Source organism: Phyllobates terribilis, unplaced genomic scaffold, assembly GCF_046119375.1.
Source record: "Phyllobates terribilis strain yellow unplaced genomic scaffold, ASM4611937v1 Scaffold_9__5_contigs__length_417890890, whole genome shotgun sequence".
Classification (NCBI taxonomy): Eukaryota; Metazoa; Chordata; class Amphibia; order Anura; family Dendrobatidae; genus Phyllobates; species Phyllobates terribilis.
The window spans coordinates 276,401,120-276,419,655 of record NW_027362769.1 but is presented as its reverse complement, the minus strand read 5'-3'; the positions used below and the strand labels follow the sequence as shown (position 1 = coordinate 276,419,655).

The 18,536-nt window shown below is 47.3% G+C and overlaps 1 protein-coding gene across 2 annotated transcripts in view; it reads left to right on the top strand.

Annotated features, from left to right (window-relative positions):
* The window catches only part of PGAP1 (post-GPI attachment to proteins inositol deacylase 1), a 1,100,814-nt gene that overhangs the window by 588,521 nt on the left and 493,757 nt on the right, over positions 1–18,536 (top strand). The window contains exons 15-16 of one of the 2 annotated variants that reach the window (XM_073647814.1): positions 2,451–2,524; positions 2,604–2,655. The exons of the other annotated variant lie outside the window; for it this stretch is intronic. Coding sequence (XP_073503915.1) covers positions 2,451–2,524; positions 2,604–2,655 — 126 coding nt within the window. The remainder of the gene's footprint in view (positions 1–2,450; positions 2,525–2,603; positions 2,656–18,536) is intronic. 2 annotated transcript variants of the gene reach the window in all.

Sequence of the window (18,536 nt, the reverse complement as noted above, 5' to 3'; positions counted from 1 at the left end):
ATTTATAAATGGAGGACAATATTTTCCACGTTCGCTACAAATGGCTGGATTTGAACCGCAGCTATGTGATATGTCTGGCAGAGAACCACGGTTTTAAATAGCAGGCCTGTAATTTACTAATACTATTCCTCACAGAGTCCTAGTGTGAATAGCTTGACCGACACACTGCAACGAAATGAAAGGCAGAAATGGCTGATTTTGAAACACCTTTATATGTGAAATACGTCTGACGGAGAACCACAATTTTCAATAGCAGGCCTTTAGTTTAGTAATACTATTCTTCTCAGAGACTTAGTGTGAATAGCTTGACCGACACATTGTAACAAAATGAAAATGTAAGCCAAAATGTAAGCCAATATTTTCCACATTCAGTTCAAATTTCTGAGATTTTTATCTCTGTAATATTGAAAAGATCTGGCTGTATTCTGCAGTGCTAACCAACAAATGGATCAGATAAATTGTGTACTCTGGATTGTTTTTTAAGCAAATAATCAGGATTAAGATAAAAAAAATTGACCCTGGCCCCCTTATATATGGGGGCTACGTCTACAAATATCTGTAAGAAAAGCAGTAGCAGACAGAACGTTCAATAGACCCTCTTGTGCTGTATCATGCACTGCAGTCTGCCACATACACTGTCTGCCTAACTCCTGCTATCACCACTGAATTTATACAGCTGGATTACACACACACATATATATATATATATATATATATATATATATATATATATATATATATATATATATATATATATATATATATATATGTATATATATATATATATAATATATATATGTGTATGTATGTTGTGGGATACCTATACCAAGTATAAAAGAGCACATCTCTCCCTGATTCATTTGCAGCTCTCCCTACTCTGCCTGTTTCCGGGGTAGACTGTGACGAGCATAGCGGCGCCAGGTCTTATATAGACCTGATGACTCTGTATGGCATTACAGTGCATGGCAAGCAATCCCTGCATGTTCATTGGCTCTCTAAAGATCGCCAAACATGCAGAGCGGGGACCCGAGCTCCCCCCCAAGCAACTCTGAAATACTCGACGAGCGCAGAGCTTCTAAAAGGATCCACAAAGATCAGTCCTAGGTCCCCGTCCCCTCCTCCTCTCCTTGTATACTACCCCTATTGGACAAACCATCAGCGGATTTGGTTTCCAGTGTCATCTCTATGCTGATGACACCCAACTATACACCTCTTCACCTTACATCACCCCCACTCTAATGCAAAATACCAGTGATTGTCTGTCCGCTGTCTCTAACATCATGTCCTCCCTCTATCTGAAACTGAATTTTTTTTAAAACTGAACTCCTTGTTTTTCCTCCCTCTACTAACCTACCTATACCTGTCTTTGCAATTTCCTTGGGTGGTGCCACCATAACCCCGAAGCAGCAAGCTCGCTGTCTTGGAGTCATATTTGATATACTACTTTATTCCCCATATACAATCACTCACTCTCTCTTGTCACCTGCACCTTAAAAACATCTCCAGAACCCGACCTTTTCTCACTTCTGATACTGCAAAATCTCTTACTGTCCCTTTTATTCACTCTCGTCTGGACTACTGCAACTCTCTTGTAATCGGTCTCCCTCTAAACAAACTTTCTCCTCTCCAATCCATTCTGAATACAGCAGCCAGGGTCGTATTTCTATCAGGCCGCTTCACCGACGCCTCTTCCCTGTGTCAGGCATTGCACTGGTTACCCATTCACCACAGAATACAATACAAACTCATCTCTCTCACCCACAAATCTCTCCACAGTTCTGCACCGCCCTATATTTCATCCCTCATTTTGTCTATCACCCCTCCCATGCCCTCCATTCTTCAATTTATCTAAGACTAACATCCTCCTTAATCCGAACCATACACCTCTGTCTCCAAGACTTCTCTTGTGCCGCCCCAGTTTTCTGGAATGCACTGCCCCAAACGATCCAACCAATATCTAGCCCCCATGTCTTCAAATGTGCTTTAAAAACACATCTGTTTAGACAAGCCTATCACCTTAACTCACCAACCTAACTCTCCCGTGTCCCCTCCTAAATGTTCGTCTTAATCTGCCCCTGCCTATTCATCTGTCTCCACATTCTCCATGCACCAACTAGCACACGGTAACTGCTCTTAGATGGATACTGACTGATGACCATGTTCTACCTATTGTGTCCCCCCAATTAAATATAGATTGTAAGCTTAGGAGCAGAGCCCTCACTCCTCATGTAACTGTTGAAATGTGATACATTGTATTGTTTATATTGTCTGTATATGTCCCTAAAAGTGCTGCGGAATATGTTGGCACTAAATAAATAAAAATTATTATTATTATTTAGTACTTTAGCACAACAAAAATATATAGGTATTCTTCATTGTTGGTAGTTTAGTCGATGTTTTTTTTTACACTGTATACAAGTTAAACAATTTTTCATCTAATATTATTTCAGGGCTGTCGTTAAGTGAGGTAATGATCAATTCTTCTGGACTGCTTCATGTTTTAAACCTTCAAGGGTTCAGTAAGGTACAGTAAGTTATGGGGCTATTGGACATAATTTGAGGAAATCATTGCATTGCATTTTAATGATTTCAATTTCTTGCAGATATATCAAGCATTTACCATCTTAATTGAGAGAAACTGTACTCAATCTATAGGCAAGTAAATACAAAAATAAATCTTTTTTTTCCTACTAGTTTTATTTTTCTAAAGATAAAAATAACCCTTTTTTTCCAGCAAAGAATGAACATTTCAGTGGCCTATAGGGACACAAGCAGATATTTGAAACCCCCTATTAACAAGAAGCCCATTTACCTCTCATTGCCGAGTATAAGATCTCAGTTTGGTACTTCATTGCAAAATCTATTTTTGCTGTATGTATTAGCACCGTACTGTGCCTTTAATTGGAAGTGCCTGTACCAGAGCCTTTTTCCACAAGTCATTTCTTTTGAGTCAGAATGTTTTGAGACTTGTTTCAATGTGCTGCAGAACTCTCTAGAGCAGGGGTCTCAAACTCGGCTGGGTATATGGGCCGCACATGGAAAAAATTTGAATTTGGGGGGCCGCATTCTTTGTTCAATGTGACATTTTTAGTGATACCATTTTTTTTGTATACACCTTTTGAACATTTTTGCAGTGTTTATTTTTTTATGGCTTGGGTCGTTATGGATGTGGCGATAATAAACGTGCACTTTTTTGTGTTTACTTTAGTTTACATATAAAACAGCATTTTTAGTGCCCAATATTTTTTCATGCTTTATTTAATTTTTTATTTTTTTTACAATTTTATTTCCCCCAATTGGCCACATACAGTAATATTGTCTTACAATTAGCATCATATAGTAATAATGGAAAACATCTTGTAGTAATGTTCCCCATCCAAGTCCCCATCTTGTACTAATGTGCCCCATCCAGGTCCCCATCCTGTGGCTATGTGCCCCATCCAGGTCCCCATCCTGTGGCAACGTTCCCCATCCTGGCGCCCATCTTGTACTAATGTGCCCCATCCAGGTCCCCATCTTGGGGCTATGTGCCCCATCCAGGTCCCCATCCTGTGGCTATGTGCCCCATCCAAGTCCCCATCCTGTGGCAATGTTCCCCATCCAGGTCCCCATCTTGTGGCTCTGGTCCCCATCTTGTGGCTCTGTGCCCCATCCAGGTCCCCATCTTGTGGCTCTGTGCCCCATCCAGGTCCCCATCTTGTGGCTCTGTGACCCATCCAGGTCCCCATCTTGTGGCTCTGTGCCCCATCCAGGTCCCCATCTTGTGGCTATGTGCCCCATCCAGGTCCCCATCCTGTGGCAACGTGCCCCATCCTGGCGCCCATCTTGTACTAATGTGCCCCATCCAGGTCCCCATCTTGGGGCTATGTGCCCCATCCAGGTCCCCATCTTGTGGCAATGTTCCCCATCCAGGTCCCCATCTTGAGGCTATGTGCCCCATCCAGGTCCCCATCTTGTGGCAATGTGCCCCATCCAGGTCCCCATCCTGTGGCTATGTGCCCCATCCAGGTCCCCATCCTGTGGCTATGTGCCCCATCCAGGTCCCCATCCTGTGGCTATGTGCCCCATCCAGGTCCCCATCTTGTGGCTATGTGCCCCATCCAGGTCCCCATCTTGTGGCTATGTGCCCCATCCAGGTCCCCATCTTGTGGCTATGTGCCCCATCCAGGTCCCCTCTTGTGGCTATGTGCCCCCTGTGCTGTTCTTCACACACATAAAATAGAAAAAAAAAAAGATGATTCTCACCTGACCTCCGTTCCCTCGGCGGCCTTCCTGCAGATGTGGCCCGCAGGCACCACAGAGTCAGACCCCTTGACGATCCCGACCTGGTCCAGAAGGAGCCGCCGACAGCAGCGCTGCATTGCCGCACAGAGACTGTCTCCCAGCACAGCATTTTCAATGTCAGCCGCCGGCCAATCAGAGGCCAGCGGCTGACATCTGCATATGGCAATGACGTCATACTCGCTGCGCCGATACGCAGATATCAGCTGCTGGCCTCTGATTGGCCAGCGGCTGGCATTGGAAATGCAGTGCTGGGAAACAGTCTCTGTGTGGCAATTCAGCGCTGCTGTCGGCGGCTCCTCCTGGACCAGGTCGGGATCGTCAAGGGGTCTGTGCTTGCGGGCCGCATAAAGCAGCCTCAGGGGCCGCATGCGGCCCGCGGGCCGCGTGTTTGAGACCCCTGCTCTAGAGTATGGGGCTGCTGCATGTGTCTGAGTGACACTCCTGCCTACAGGGGTGAATGAGGCACAAGTGTGGTAGCACTGTGATGTTTCATACAAAGTCCTGCAAACATTTGCCCCTGCCTGCCAGATGCAAGTAGAAGCCGCATCATGTTACTTCCTCTAGGGTCAGTGTTTCCCAAACTTGTGGGAAACTTTCCTTTCCTTGTGGCCGCCAAGACGTCTTGTTTTCAGGATTTCCTTAGTATTGCACAGGTTATGGAATTATATTAAGGCAGCAGAAATTGCCACAGGTTTTCTCACCTGTGCAACACTAAGGAAATCTGGAAAACCTGATTTTTGAGGGGGCTGTGAGGACGGGGTTTGGGAAAAACTGTTCTAGGCAAAAGGATTTATAAAAGACAGCCTTTTTTGACCTCGGTGGTTTGGGGCTTCACCAGGACGTTTACATAGTGTTTATTATTTGCTCCTAATTGTAAACAGAAGAATATGATCTCTTTAAACTCTGAGGCTTTCTTGAAAGAAAAAGCCAACAAACTATTTCTGCTTTTCAAATAGTGGAGAGGTTTCTTAGAGTTGATAAACGTGGTCCCTATATGTCAAATTTATTTAGAAATTAGACACAAACATAGAGTTTATTGTATAAGGCTATGTGCCCACGATGTAGAAATGAAGCAGAAAATTTCTGCAGCATTTCTGTATCTCCCTGGCAGAAAAAAACGCATGCAGATTGTGCATGCGTTTTTCCTGCAGAATACATGCGGGTTCACATGCGTTTCCGCATGCAGATTGACAAGCACTTTCCAGGCGATTAGCATCACTTGGAAAGTGCTTGACAACTAGGTCACACTGTATAAATCCATGCAAACAGCATGGATTTATACAGTGTGAACCGTAAAAATTAAAACAAATAAAGCTATACTCACCCCCGAGGCCCCGGCGTGGCTGCAGCGCTGCTTCCTGGCTGGTTCCCGGCTGCCGGCATATCGCGAGACAGAGCGGTGAAGGGCCTGCGGTCACATAACTGTGACATCACCGAAGGTCCTTCAGCGCTGCTGGCATTCAGAGAGAAGACGCCGGACAGGTGATTATAAACTTTATTTGTTATTTTATTCTTTTTTTACAGGTACAATGGTACCCAGGTCTGGATGAGAGTCTCCTCTCCTCCAGAACTGGGTACCATCCGCACATAGAGACGCATAGAAGCCGCTTGTAAAAATGTACAGTCGCGGTTTCTGTGCGTCTCAATGCAAGTCAATGGCGGGAGTTCCGCAAAATTAAATGACATGCTGCAGATTTTTGTACGCAGCATAAACGCTGCGGAAAAATCCGCAGCATGTGCATAGAACATGCGGAATCCCCTTGGGGACCATGGGGTGCGGATTACCTAGCGTTTTACAAGCGTTTCCGCTGCGGAAATTCCGCAGCATAAACGCTTGAAAAACGCTACGTGGGCACCCAGCCTCAGAGAGGAGTCTGGCGTTCTACACAGAAATATTTATATGTCCAAAGGTAATTATTTTGTTTTAGATCTTACGACTTGGATTATATAATCTTTCCAACTCTTTTTCTCTTGAGTGAGAGAGAGCCTTTGGATACCCCCATTTCTCTTTCAGTTCTGGAGAGAGCGCTGAAGAATTCAGCCACTGCTATGTCACTAGGAATCGATATTTCCGTATTTTTATTTATTTATTTATTTTACTCACTTATAAAGCACCATTAATTCCACAGTGCTTTACGGACTTTATGGGCACTGTCCCCATTGGGGCTCACAATCTAAGTTTCCGATCAGTACGTCTTTGGAATGTGAGAGGGAACCCACGCAAACACAGGGATAACATACAAACTCCTTGCAGATGTTGTCCTTGGTGGGATAGAACCCAGGATCCCAGCGCTGCAAGTCTGCAGTGCTAACCACTGAGCCACCGTGCTGCCCTATGAAGTATATTCCAGATTTCTAAATACTTTGCTCCCCCTACTTAAACAGTAACTGTCATTTTAATTTTTATTTTGTAAATCAATTCACAATACTGTTGTCTGATAACTCTGGATCAGGGGCTCCTACTCTGTCCCTAACTCTACAGGTGCCCTAGCTATCCCTGCTCCTCAGGTTACTTCTGATGGTAAAGATGCTAGGGCCACATACCTTGCTGTACTCCTGAATCAGCTCTTATCTGTCCCTTCCTCCACCCAGGGAAGTGGGGAGGAATAGTGTATGTAAATACACAAACCAGACAAACAAGGAAAGGACATAAAGGGTTAAATTAAAATACCAAAAATGTACTCACATACAACAGAGGGAAACAAGGAAGGGATTAGGAGAGTAAACAAAAGTAGAAGAGGAAGGGACTATGCAAATAGCCAAAACACCAAGCAACAGTCTCAGAATAACTCTCCTTTAATGCCTCTACCGAACACCAAATTCTCCACTCCTCAGCAAGCAACACAAGGCTTAACACTGGCAATCCCGTATGCCAGAGCAGAGACTATATAGGAGAGGGGAGTGAGTGGCTGATACTGCACAGCTGAGAACTTCCAAGAAGTAAGCTATTGAGACTCAAGGCTTAGCAGTTTAACTCCTGCACTGCTGAAAGAAACCAGCACCATTTAATAAGAGGGCGAAGTGCTTATATTTATTGAAAGAGTACATGAACTCAGACGCTGTGGTCTTCTGGCTCTCTGTCGTGGTAAACCCGTGACAGTACACAATACCCCCCCCCCCCCTTCCCGTCTAAGAGGGTCCTCTGGAAACTCAGGGCCAGGTTTATCAGGATGCATCATATGACAGGACCCGACCAACCTAACCGCATGCACGTCAGATTATGATACCCACATCCTCTCTTCAGGACCGTAACCCTTTATACCAGATACTGAGGAGACTGACAAACCAAGCGTGAATCCATGATCTTAGCTATATGAAACTCCAAATTCCCATCAACCATGACTGGAAATGGAGGTAATGGTGATGGTTCAGAGGACTCAACATGTTTTTTGAGCAAAGACCTATGAAACACATTATGAATTCTAAAAGTAGGTGGCAAAGCAGGGTGAAATGCTACAGGATTGACTACGGCAACAATCTTGTAAGGACCGATGAACCTGTGACCCAGTTTCGAAGAGGGAACCTTCAACTTAATGTTTTTTGAGGACAATCACACCAAGTCACCAACACACAGGTCCTGACCCACCACTCGTCTCCGATCAGCCACACTCTTATATTATGACACCATGTTCTTCAAATTATTAAGAACCCCTTGCCACAGAGACTTAATAGATGATGAAAAACATTTGTCTTCAGGTATTTCTGAGGAATGATTCCTATTAAATGAGCTGAAATGAGGATGAAAACCATAGCACCCGAAGAACAGTGACTTACCAGTAGACTCATGACTAAGGTTATTTACCGCAAATTCAGCTAGAATTTAGTAACCAAATCCTTCTGATTCTCAAACACAAAACACCTAAGATAAGTCTCAAAATTATGGTTAACGTTTTGTTTGCCCATTTGACTGTGGATGAAAAGCTGAGGAAAACGACCGATAAATCCCCAACCAAGTACAAAACACTTTTCAAAACTTGGAAATAAATTGCACCCCCCGGTCAGAAACAATATTGGCAGGAATCTTATGTAATCTTAAGATTTCTTTGATGAAAATTTGTTGAAAGGTCTTGGCTTTGGTTAAGGCGGATAGTTCAATAATATGAGACATCTTGCTGAACCTGTCCACTGCTACCAAAATAACCATATTACCTGCAGATACTGGTAAATCAGTAACGAAGTGTACTAATCAATGAGTGCAAGGTCTACTGGGAATCCCCAATCGTTGTAGAGATCCAGATGGACGAATATGAGGCAGTGATATACTTCAGAATATTCTGATGCGCCAGACCACCAAAAACGTCGGGTAAGGAGATTTGGAGTGGTTTATCTGACAGGATGTCCGGCTAAGTCCGAATCATGAGCTTTTGGTCGTGTCCTTAGGGTGCACGCTCCTGCCATCTTAAAGGGCCAGCGAGTGCACTTGCTGTTACGTCCCCAGTCAATGGCTGTGGGGCATTACATATATATTACTTCCTCCCTGCTGGGAATGTGTCTGAGCAACCTTTCTGTTCTACAGTCTAGTTTGTAAAGGTTGCGTACTAGTCCATGCTACCAAGCCTGCTGCACTCCGGTGCAAACCGAGTCCGCTGCACACTGGGGCAACCAAGCCTGCTGCAATCTGGTGCAATCCTGCTGCACTCAGGTGCAACCAAGCCTGCTGCACTCCGGTGTGACCTTGCCGCACCCCGGTGCAACCCAGCCTGACGCTCTCCGATGCTATCCTGTTTGCCGCTCCTGGGCACCATACTGCAAGTCCTACTGGGTCCAGGTGCTGTGCGTCCATTGGTCTATTCTGGAGTAGCACCTGGGCTACCTCCCTCGTCCTTCCTCGGGTCACGAAGTCATAAAGCCGCCGTGCGTCCGAGGTCAGATTTTGTGAGACCCCTAGTTACGCCCCTCCAGGCACTCCTCGGTCTGTGGCACAGTGGTTCCACAAACCACTTTCGTGACAGTTTGCTCAGGCCATGGACTCCACTGAACCCCAGATCCTGTCTGATCCTGTACCAAGAGCTCTGCCGACAGAAAGGCATGCAGGAGAAGTTGTCATTACAGTCCCTGACTACCAAGTTGGAGGCCTTAAATATCTTTCCAGAGTCCCCTCATGTTCAAGCTGCTGTGTCTTCTTCGGAACCTTCTCAGTCTGCTAGCTTAGTTTGAGGTTCAGGCCCCCTACTCCCCGCTCCACCACGATTTGACTGCAATCCGAAGCTCTGCCGCGGGTTCATCAATCAGTGCCAGCTACGTTTTGAACTTCTTCCTCACCTCTTCCTGTCTGACCGAACAAAGGTAGCATTCCTTATGTCGCACCTTGGAGGCGAGTCCCTGGCGTGATTGAACCCATTATGGGAGAGAGAGGACCCGATCATCTCCAATTTGCCGACATTCTTGGAGGCTTTTCGCAAAGTATTCGATGAACCCGGGCGAACCACCTCTTCGGCTTCCGCTCTTCTCCATTTACGTCAGTCCAATTTATCTGTGGGACAATATTTGGTATACTTCCACACTCTGGCATCCGAACTCAGATGGAATAACGAAGCTTTGGTGGTGACGTTTTGGGAGGGGCTTTCCGGAAACATTAAGGATGAGCTAGCCGGTCGAGACCTACCAATTACCATCGAGGACCTGATCTCTCTCGCCATCCGTATAGACTTTTGTTTCCGAGAGTGTTCCTAAGAGGTGGCACATGAGAGAGGATCGCGGCACCTGGCTCCGTCCTTCCAAAGGCCACTGGTTTCTCCGCCGTCCCCTGTCAAGGCCTCACCTGAACCCATGCAGGTCGAACTCTTTTTCCTCGCCAATCAGCGACAGAGGGATCGCCAGTGCCTGTATTGTGGAGACATGGGCCATTTAATTTGCTCCTGTCCCGTGAGGCCGGAAAACTCCAGCATCTAGGGTTGGTAAGAGAGGTTTCCCTAGACTGAAAAGACACCTCTCTACCCCTGACCCTTACTGTGGCCGTGACAACCGGTGAATCCCAGTTTATTGAGACTGCGTATTTGGATTCCGGGGCAGCAGGAAATTTTTATCCTCCAGTTTGTAGTGGATCGCTTCCTAAACCCTCGGGCAATAACATTTGTCGATGGGAGAACTCTGGAAGATAATTCGTCTGGCTACTGAGCCACTTGAGGTCCGTATCAGGATGCTTCATACTGAGAAGATAGTCTTCTATGTTCTTTCCCTCATGTCTCACGCCTTTCTCTTAGGCTTACCATGACTAAGACAACACGAACCTGTGTTGGACTGAAGGACTGCAGAGGTGCTCTGCTGGGGACATTCCTGCCATAAGAAATGTTTGACCACTGTACGTCCGGCTAAGGTGCCGTCTTCTCCAGCTTCCCTGCCCGGTCTGCCGTCCGCCTATTGGTACTTTGCTGATGTATTCGACAAGAGGGAAGCAGAGTCTTTGCCGCCTCACAGGTCGTATGACTGCCCTATCAACTTGATTCCCGACTCTACACCCCCTAGAGGCCGAATTTATCCACTGTCTCCAGCTGAGAATCAAGCTATGTCAGAATACATTCAGGAGAATCTGGCCAGGGGGTTCATTCACAAGTCTTCCTCTCCTGCTGGGGCCGCGTTTTTCTTCGTTAAAAAGAAAGACGGATCGCTCCTATCCTGTATAGACTATCGGAGCCTCAACCAGATCATGGTGAAAAATAAATACCCTATCCCAATAATCGCTGAGTTGTTTGATCGATTAAGGGGTGCCAGGATCTTCACCAAATTAAATTTAAGAGGCGCCTACAATCTAATATGCATTGCCGGGGAGATAAGTGGAAGACGGCCTTCAACACCAGGGACGGACATTATGAATACCAAATGATGCCCTTCGGTCTCAGTAACTCACCGGCAGTTTTTCATGAGTTCGTCAATGATATCTTCTGGGACCTGCTTTATTCTTGTGTTATAGCGTATCTTGACAAAATTTTGGTATTTTCTCCGGATGTGGCCTCTCACAGACAAGCAGTTCGGCAAGTTCTTCAGCGTCTTAGGGAGAACCCACTCTACACCAAGTATCAGAAGTGTGTTTTGGAACAGTCCACCCTTCCCTTATTGGGTTGCATTATCTTGGATACCGGACTCAGGATGGATCCTGAGAAAGTCTCTTCCATCCTTAGATGGCCGCTGCCTTTAGTTAGCAAAGCCAAGGAATCTCTGAATCGCATTGACTCCATTATCAACAATTCATTCCTCACTTCTCCACTCTTACCACTCCCATCTCTGCCATGACCCGAAAAGGAGCCGATCCAAAGTACTGGTCCCCTGAAGCTGAGGAGGCCTTTCGCTCTCTGAAACTGTCCTTCTCCACCGCTCCCGTCCTGCATCGTCCGGACCTGAATAAACTGTACTTCCTAGAGGTGGACTCGTCCTCTTTAGGGGCTGGGGCTGTACTCACTCAAAAGTCCTCCTCGGGTTGCCGAGTGTCCTGCAGTTTCTTCTCTAACGTCTTTAAGGGTAAGAGTTATAAAAATTACCATCTTCTCTGCTACAGAGCGTAACTACTCCATCAGTGACCGGGAGTTACTCGCCAAATGGTTACTCGCTAAAATGGCTTTGGGGGAGTGGCGATACCTGCTGGAGGGCGCAGTCTATCAGGTGGTCATCTACATGGATCATAAGAACCTGGCGTATCTTCAGTCGGCCCAGAGACTTCCACGCCAGGCCAAGTGGCCTTTGTTTTTTGCCCGCTTTAACTTTGTTACATTTTCATGACAAGAATATCAGAGCTGATGCCTTCTCTCGCTTATTTCTGTCCGGGGACCAAGAGGAAGATCCTCAATTAATCATCGATCCACCCAAGATGGTTACTGTCGCTCCAGTCAACCGGTCGCAAATTCCCCAAGAAAAAACCCTTGTGGCCGAATCCGAGAGGGAGTGAGTTTTGTCATGGGCCAATCATCCATGGTAGCTGGTCACGTGTGACAAAGGAGAACACTGCAATTGATTTCTCGCCACTACTGGTGGCCATCCATGAGGAGGGAGATCTACTCTTGCATAAAGTTGTGGGAGGGACACCAAACCCACTCTAGAAGTGTCCTCCGCCCTTATGAAGAGACATGCGGACAAAAGGCGCCTTGATCCTCTGTGCTTCCTCCCTGGCGACAAGGTATGACTCTCGGGCAGGTACGTCCGGCTGAAGGCTCCCTCTTACAAGTCGGCCTCTCGTTTTATCGGTCCTTTCGAAGTGCTGAAGCAGATCGAGGTCTCCTATAAACTGAAGTTACCTCCTTCGTTACGGATTCCGAATTCCTTTCACGTATCTCTGCTGAAGCCCGTCGTCCTGAGCCCCCACTTCAAAGATCCTAGCCCCACGTCATCCGCCTAGGATGATGTTTTTGAAGTGGAGAACATCTTAGCCATGAAGAGTGTGAGAGACAAGACTGTCTTCCTTGTTGAATGGAAGGGATTTGGCCCTGAAGAGAGGTCCTGGAAACCTAAGGTGAACATTCACGCTCCGATTCTCCTCCGGAACTTCCTCGATGGCCTGAAGAGGAGGGGGTGTAAATGTGGAGGTACTGTTAGCGCCATTCCGGACCCCCGCTCTGACAGGCAGGGACTCCAGCGTGTCACTTCACTCACCCGCGCTGGGGCCGGCGCTTCCCTCCCCCATGCTCTGGAGTGGCTTCTTAAATCAATACTACCTACTATTCCCTCCCATTTAAAAGACACAGGGGAATTTTTATGTGTGTTACAAGATTTTCTCTAGCCAGATGGTTTTGCACTTGTTTCCATTGATGTGGAAAGCCTGTATACGAGAATTCCACAAAAACAAGGGGTGGGAGCTTTAGGTGCTATCCTGAAAAACACTGATAAAAGTGCAGAAATGATCGAGTTTATTATGGAAGGTGTAGATTTTGTACTGACACATAACGCATTTCAATTTATGGATGACTGGTTTTTGCAGCATAACGGGACTGCAATGGGGACTCCAGTGGCAGACTCTGTTCTCAATGAAGCGGTACAACAAACAAAATCTTTTTCCCAGAGGGATCTCTTGCTGGGAGGTCACAATAGAAACAGAACAAAAGAGAAAAAAACTATATTTAATTTCAAGTTCAGTGCCATGGGTAAGCAAATAAGATCGGCTATCCATAAAAACTGGCACATTTTAGAACAGGGTGACACTTTAACAGAAGTCACAACACAGGGCCCTTTAATGTCATGTAGACGGAGCAGTAATTTTAAAGATATTTTAGTTCATAACAGATTAAAAAGGTTCCTCTAAAAATTGGTTACAGAGAAATATATTAAAACGGAATTATAGGTGTGGCCATTGTAATTATTGTCAGTTTCACTTTACAAATAAGGTTCTCAAAATAGGTGACATTTGTCGCACTAAGTTTGTAGTCTACATAACTTTTTGCCCATGTAGCTTCTTTTATGTGGGAAAAACTATTCTTTCTATGTACGTTAGTTTTCATTTTAAATCGTTCCAAACCAAAAAGGGAGCACAGTGATTGATTCAACACATGTGGGATTCCCATGCTGGAGATCCACATGTGTTGCGTTTTGCTGGTCTGGAACAGGTATCCTTACCAGCACAAGTAGGAGATCTGCATAGACTCCTGCTTAAAAGAGAAGCTTGGTGGATCCTGTGCACACGTGCGCAGGGTCCCATAGGTTTCAATGATAGAATCGAAATGTCGGTCTTTTTGTAATAATGGTCATTGTTGTATTTATTGCATATAATGTGTATTTATTCAAGGTGATTTTTAATAAGCATTCCATCCAGTTAAGGTGTTACAGGGGTTCTTGCCATTCATTGATCATAGAGAACAAGAGGCGTGTACATGTGCTATAAATTCACCTCCGTCATTTCCCCTGTGTGCAGTGACCTGCTGAAGGGCTTATACTCACGAAACGGCCATCGTCTATCAAGTGTTCCACTGATTCTCTGCCTTGCAGGGCTTCTGCTCGTGTACTTGGGGCATGCGCGTGCTCCCACCCTCTTAAAGGGCCAGCGCGCACTTGCTATTACGTCTCCAGCCAATAGTTGTGGGACATTACATATATTTTGCTTCCTCCCTGCTGGGGAGGTGCTTAAGCAACCTTCCTGTTCTATAGTCTATGTTGTAACGGTTGCGTACTAGTCCATGCTACCAAGCCTGCTGCACTCTGGTGCAAGCCAAGTCTGCTGCACCTTGGTGCAAGCCAAGTCTGCTGCGCCCCCTGGTGCCAGCCAAGTCTGCTGCACCCCCCTGGTGCAAGCCAAGTCTGCTGCACCCCCCTGGTGCAAGCCAAGTCTGCTGCACCCCCCTGGTGCAAGCCAAGTCTGCTGCACCCCCCTGGTGCAAGCCAAGTCTGCTGCACCCCCCTGGTGCAAGCCAAGTCTGCTGCACCCCCCTGGTGCAAGCCAAGTCTGCTGCACCCCCCTGGTGCAAGCCAAGTCTGCTGCACCCCCCTGGTGCAAGCCAAGTCTGCTGCACCCCCCTGGTGCAAGCCAAGTCTGCTGCACCCCCCTGGTGCAAGCCAAGTCTGCTGCACCCCCCTGGTGCAAGCCAAGTCTGCTGCACCCCCCTGGTGCAAGCCAAGTCTGCTGCACCCCCCTGGTGCAAGTCAAGTCTGCTGCACCCCCCTGGTGCAAGCCAAGTCTGCTGCACCCCCCTGGTGCAAGCCAAGTCTGCTGCACCCCCCTGGTGCAAGCCAAGTCTGCTGCACCCCCCTGGTGCAAGCCACGTCTGCTGCACCCCCCTGGTGCAAGCCACGTCTGCTGCACCCCCCTGGTGCAAGCCACGTCTGCTGCACCCCCCTGGTGCAAGCCAAGTCTGCTGCACCCCCCTGGTGCTATCCTGTTTTCCGCTCCTGGGCACCATCCTGTCTGTCCTACTGCGTCCAGCTGCTGGGCATCCTTTGGTCTGTTCTGTAGTAGCACCTGGGCCACCTCCCTCGGGTCGCGGACTCATAAAGCCGCCCTGCGTCCGGTGTCAGATTGGGTAAGGCTCCTAGTTATGCCCATCCAGGCACTCCTCCGTCCGTTTCACAGTGGTTCCACAAACCACATTCGTGACACCCTTTAGCCTCTATAACTTCTTTCTCAATGTCAGAACTTATAGCAGCAATAGCTACTCCTTTCTGTAGTATAGGTACTGGTTCGCATTTATCTCCACCCCTAGGAAAACATCTGGATAAGGATCCACCTTAACATTCTTATTCCCCGACTTATATGTCGCAAAAAAGTTGAATCTGTCGAAGAATGGAGACCACCTTGCCTGTCCAGGCGTCAGACGCTTAGCAGATTCTACATACGATTTTTATGATCAGTGATTACCATGACTGTACTGCCTCTTCCAGAAAATGATGGCACTTTTCAAAGGCACACTTAATTGCAAAGCGTTCTCTGTTAGAATGTCATAATTTATCTCAGCAGATGATGCTTTTTTAGAAAAATATGCACACGGACACCATTTACTAGGCGACACACCCTGTGACAACACAGACCCCCTTTCAACTTAAACAATTAATTTCTGAGTGATGTCAGGCTGTATAAGGATTGGCGCAAAGGCAAAACATTTTTTCAAGGTATCAAAAGCCTTCCGGGCTGGACTGGACCAATTGGAAAAGGCTGTCCATTTTCTGGTCATATCCGGCCACCACTGAAAAACCTTTGATGAACTTTCGGTAGTAGTTGGCGAAAGCTAAGAACTAGTGATGAGCGAGTATGTTCTGTTAACCCTTTCGGCGAGTATGCTTGGGCCGAGCACCGAGTAGTAACAGCTGCTCGGTGTTATGTTTGAATCACTCCCGTGTGCATGATTTGCGACTGTTTGACAACTTTAATACATGTGAGGAATGTGTAAGAAATAGACATTCCTTACATGTGATGGTTGCGAGTGTGCAACGACAGGTGCAGGGCGGGAGGCATCTTCGCCTGCGCCATGGGCAGGGGATTGATGTGCACGCACAACAGTGGAACAGGCAGTGGTTTTACTCGCAGACAATGTTTCTGGACCCTGGCGTTAGGCCCATGTAGTCAGGTGCTTTGCTCCCATGTGCCTGAGCATGCTGTTGGTGGTCAGGTTGGTAGTTTTGCTGCCCCTGCTGATGCTGGACTGGCATATGTTGCAAATGGCCCTTTTGGGGTTATCTGGACAGCTTTTAAAAAACAGCCAGACTCTGGAAGGCCTAACAGTTGGCCTGGCAACTTCCCTCTTGTTGGTGTTCTGGGGAACAGTTGCCCGCCTTATGTCTGTGGCTACCCCACTGCTTGTTCCTGCCTGTTGTGGTGCTACACCTCCTTCCCCCTCTGTGCTGCTGTCCTCGTAATGCATGTCACCTTGCCAGGTAGTGTCAGTAACTTCATCATCCATCACCTCATCTTCCACTTCCGCACCCTAGGCCTCCTCCAGGCCATATAGCCGCCCGTCGTCCCCTGAGCCGATGGACTGCAGCATAGGACGCCGTTGTTCATATTATGCATATCCGGCCTGCAGTTTGATCTGTCCACCCAGCGAGGGGCCTCAAGCATATCCCGTGAAGGTGACCGGGCGGGAGGTATCGACACTGCTAGACTGCGGGAGTCTGGTGACCCTTGTGAGGGCCACTCTTCCTCCAAATGATCTCGGGGAAAAAAGTCGGCGTTCGGTGCATTCATGGTGATGCTAAGAACTACCCTGTGGCCAGAGTGGACATTGAAATGGCCCACGGTACGGAGTCTCACGAGGTCGGCGTCATTCAGGACTTATTTCACCCTATTATTATAGGCCGGGACTTTTGTTTATTTTGGGATCTGTGGGTGAAGGATTCCGGGTTCGCTGACTCAGATAAGAAACCAGTTAACCCTGATGAGTTATCACCACACCCAGAGCCAGACGGGTTTACCTTTTGTGTCCTTGTTTGGGATGAGGAGGTAGTGCCCCCTGAGTCTGACATTCCGGAGTTAGGGGTGACCAGCGAGAATTTTGGGTCTGCCTAACATAGGGACCTAACTCTGAAGGAAGCCTTTAATAATGTCACTGTCAAAAATGGGGTTGCACAGGAGCCGGGGGCTGACACAAGGTTTCCCCATTTTATGGTGAGTGGGGAGGAGTTGTACCGGGTCACGGAAGTGAGGGAGGAGCGTGTGGAGCAGTTAATAGTGCCGGGCCACTATAGACGGAAGGTGTTGGACATGGCCCGTTCATATGTCTTGGGGGGACATCTGGGAGTGGAAAAAAACACAGGAATGGATCGTGCAGAGGTTCTATTGGTCTGGAAATATTGAAGTATTGCAGATCTTGCCCTACATGCCAGTTAACTGCCCCCACCTCTCACTTTCAAAGTGCCATTGTCCATTATTGAAGTGCCGTTCAAGAGATGCTATGGATTTGGTCGGTTCCCTGGTTAAATCTGCTTGTGGGCATCAATACATATTGGTTATTCTGGACTATGTCACCTGCTTTCCTGAAGCGATTACGCTGAGAAACTCCTCCGCAAAGAGTATAGCCTGCGAGTTGGTCCATGTTTTTTCCCGAACAGGGTTTCCAAAGGAGATCCTGACAGACCAGGGAACTACTTTTATGAGTAAGGTGATGAGGGAGTTATGCAAAGTTGTGCAAATCTCCCAACTGAGGAATTCACTATACCATCTTCAGACAGATAGCACTGTGGAAAGGTTTAACAAGACTCGGAAGAGTATGCTGGGGAAGGCCATAGAAAAGCACGGTAGAGACTGGTACTGTCTCCTGGTATGCCAGGGTCTACAACAACTGGTCAGACAGAGTGAGGCAATTCAGTACGGGAGACCAAGTCCCCGTGCTAATTCCTACAGTGGAGATTAAGTTCTTGGACAAGTGGCAAGGGCCATATGAGGTGGTGGAAAAAGTGGGTGAAGTGAACTATGTTTATCAGCCGGGACGAAGTAAGCCATGCCAGATATACCACCTCAACCTCATCAAGCCGTGGCAAGACAGAGAGGCTGTGGAAGCTCCATGCTTGCTGGGCAAGCCAGAACGTGACTTTGGAGGAGTCGCAATAGCGGAAACGCTAATGAAGGCCCAGAACAGCAGAGTCGGGAGTTGCTGCAGAAGAACCGGGATCTTTTCTCTGAATTGCCGGGCTGCACAAGGGTCATAGAACATGAGGGTTTTACAGAGCCACATGTGCGGGTGAATTTGAAGCCCTATCGGACACCTGATGCCCAACGAGAGTTGATCACCAAAGAGGTGGCCCATATGCTTAAGCTCGGTGTCATTGAACAATCTAAGAGCGGTTGGTCGAGCCCGATCGCCTTGGTCCCAAAGCCCGATGGTGAGTGGCCAGGCAGAGACGCCATC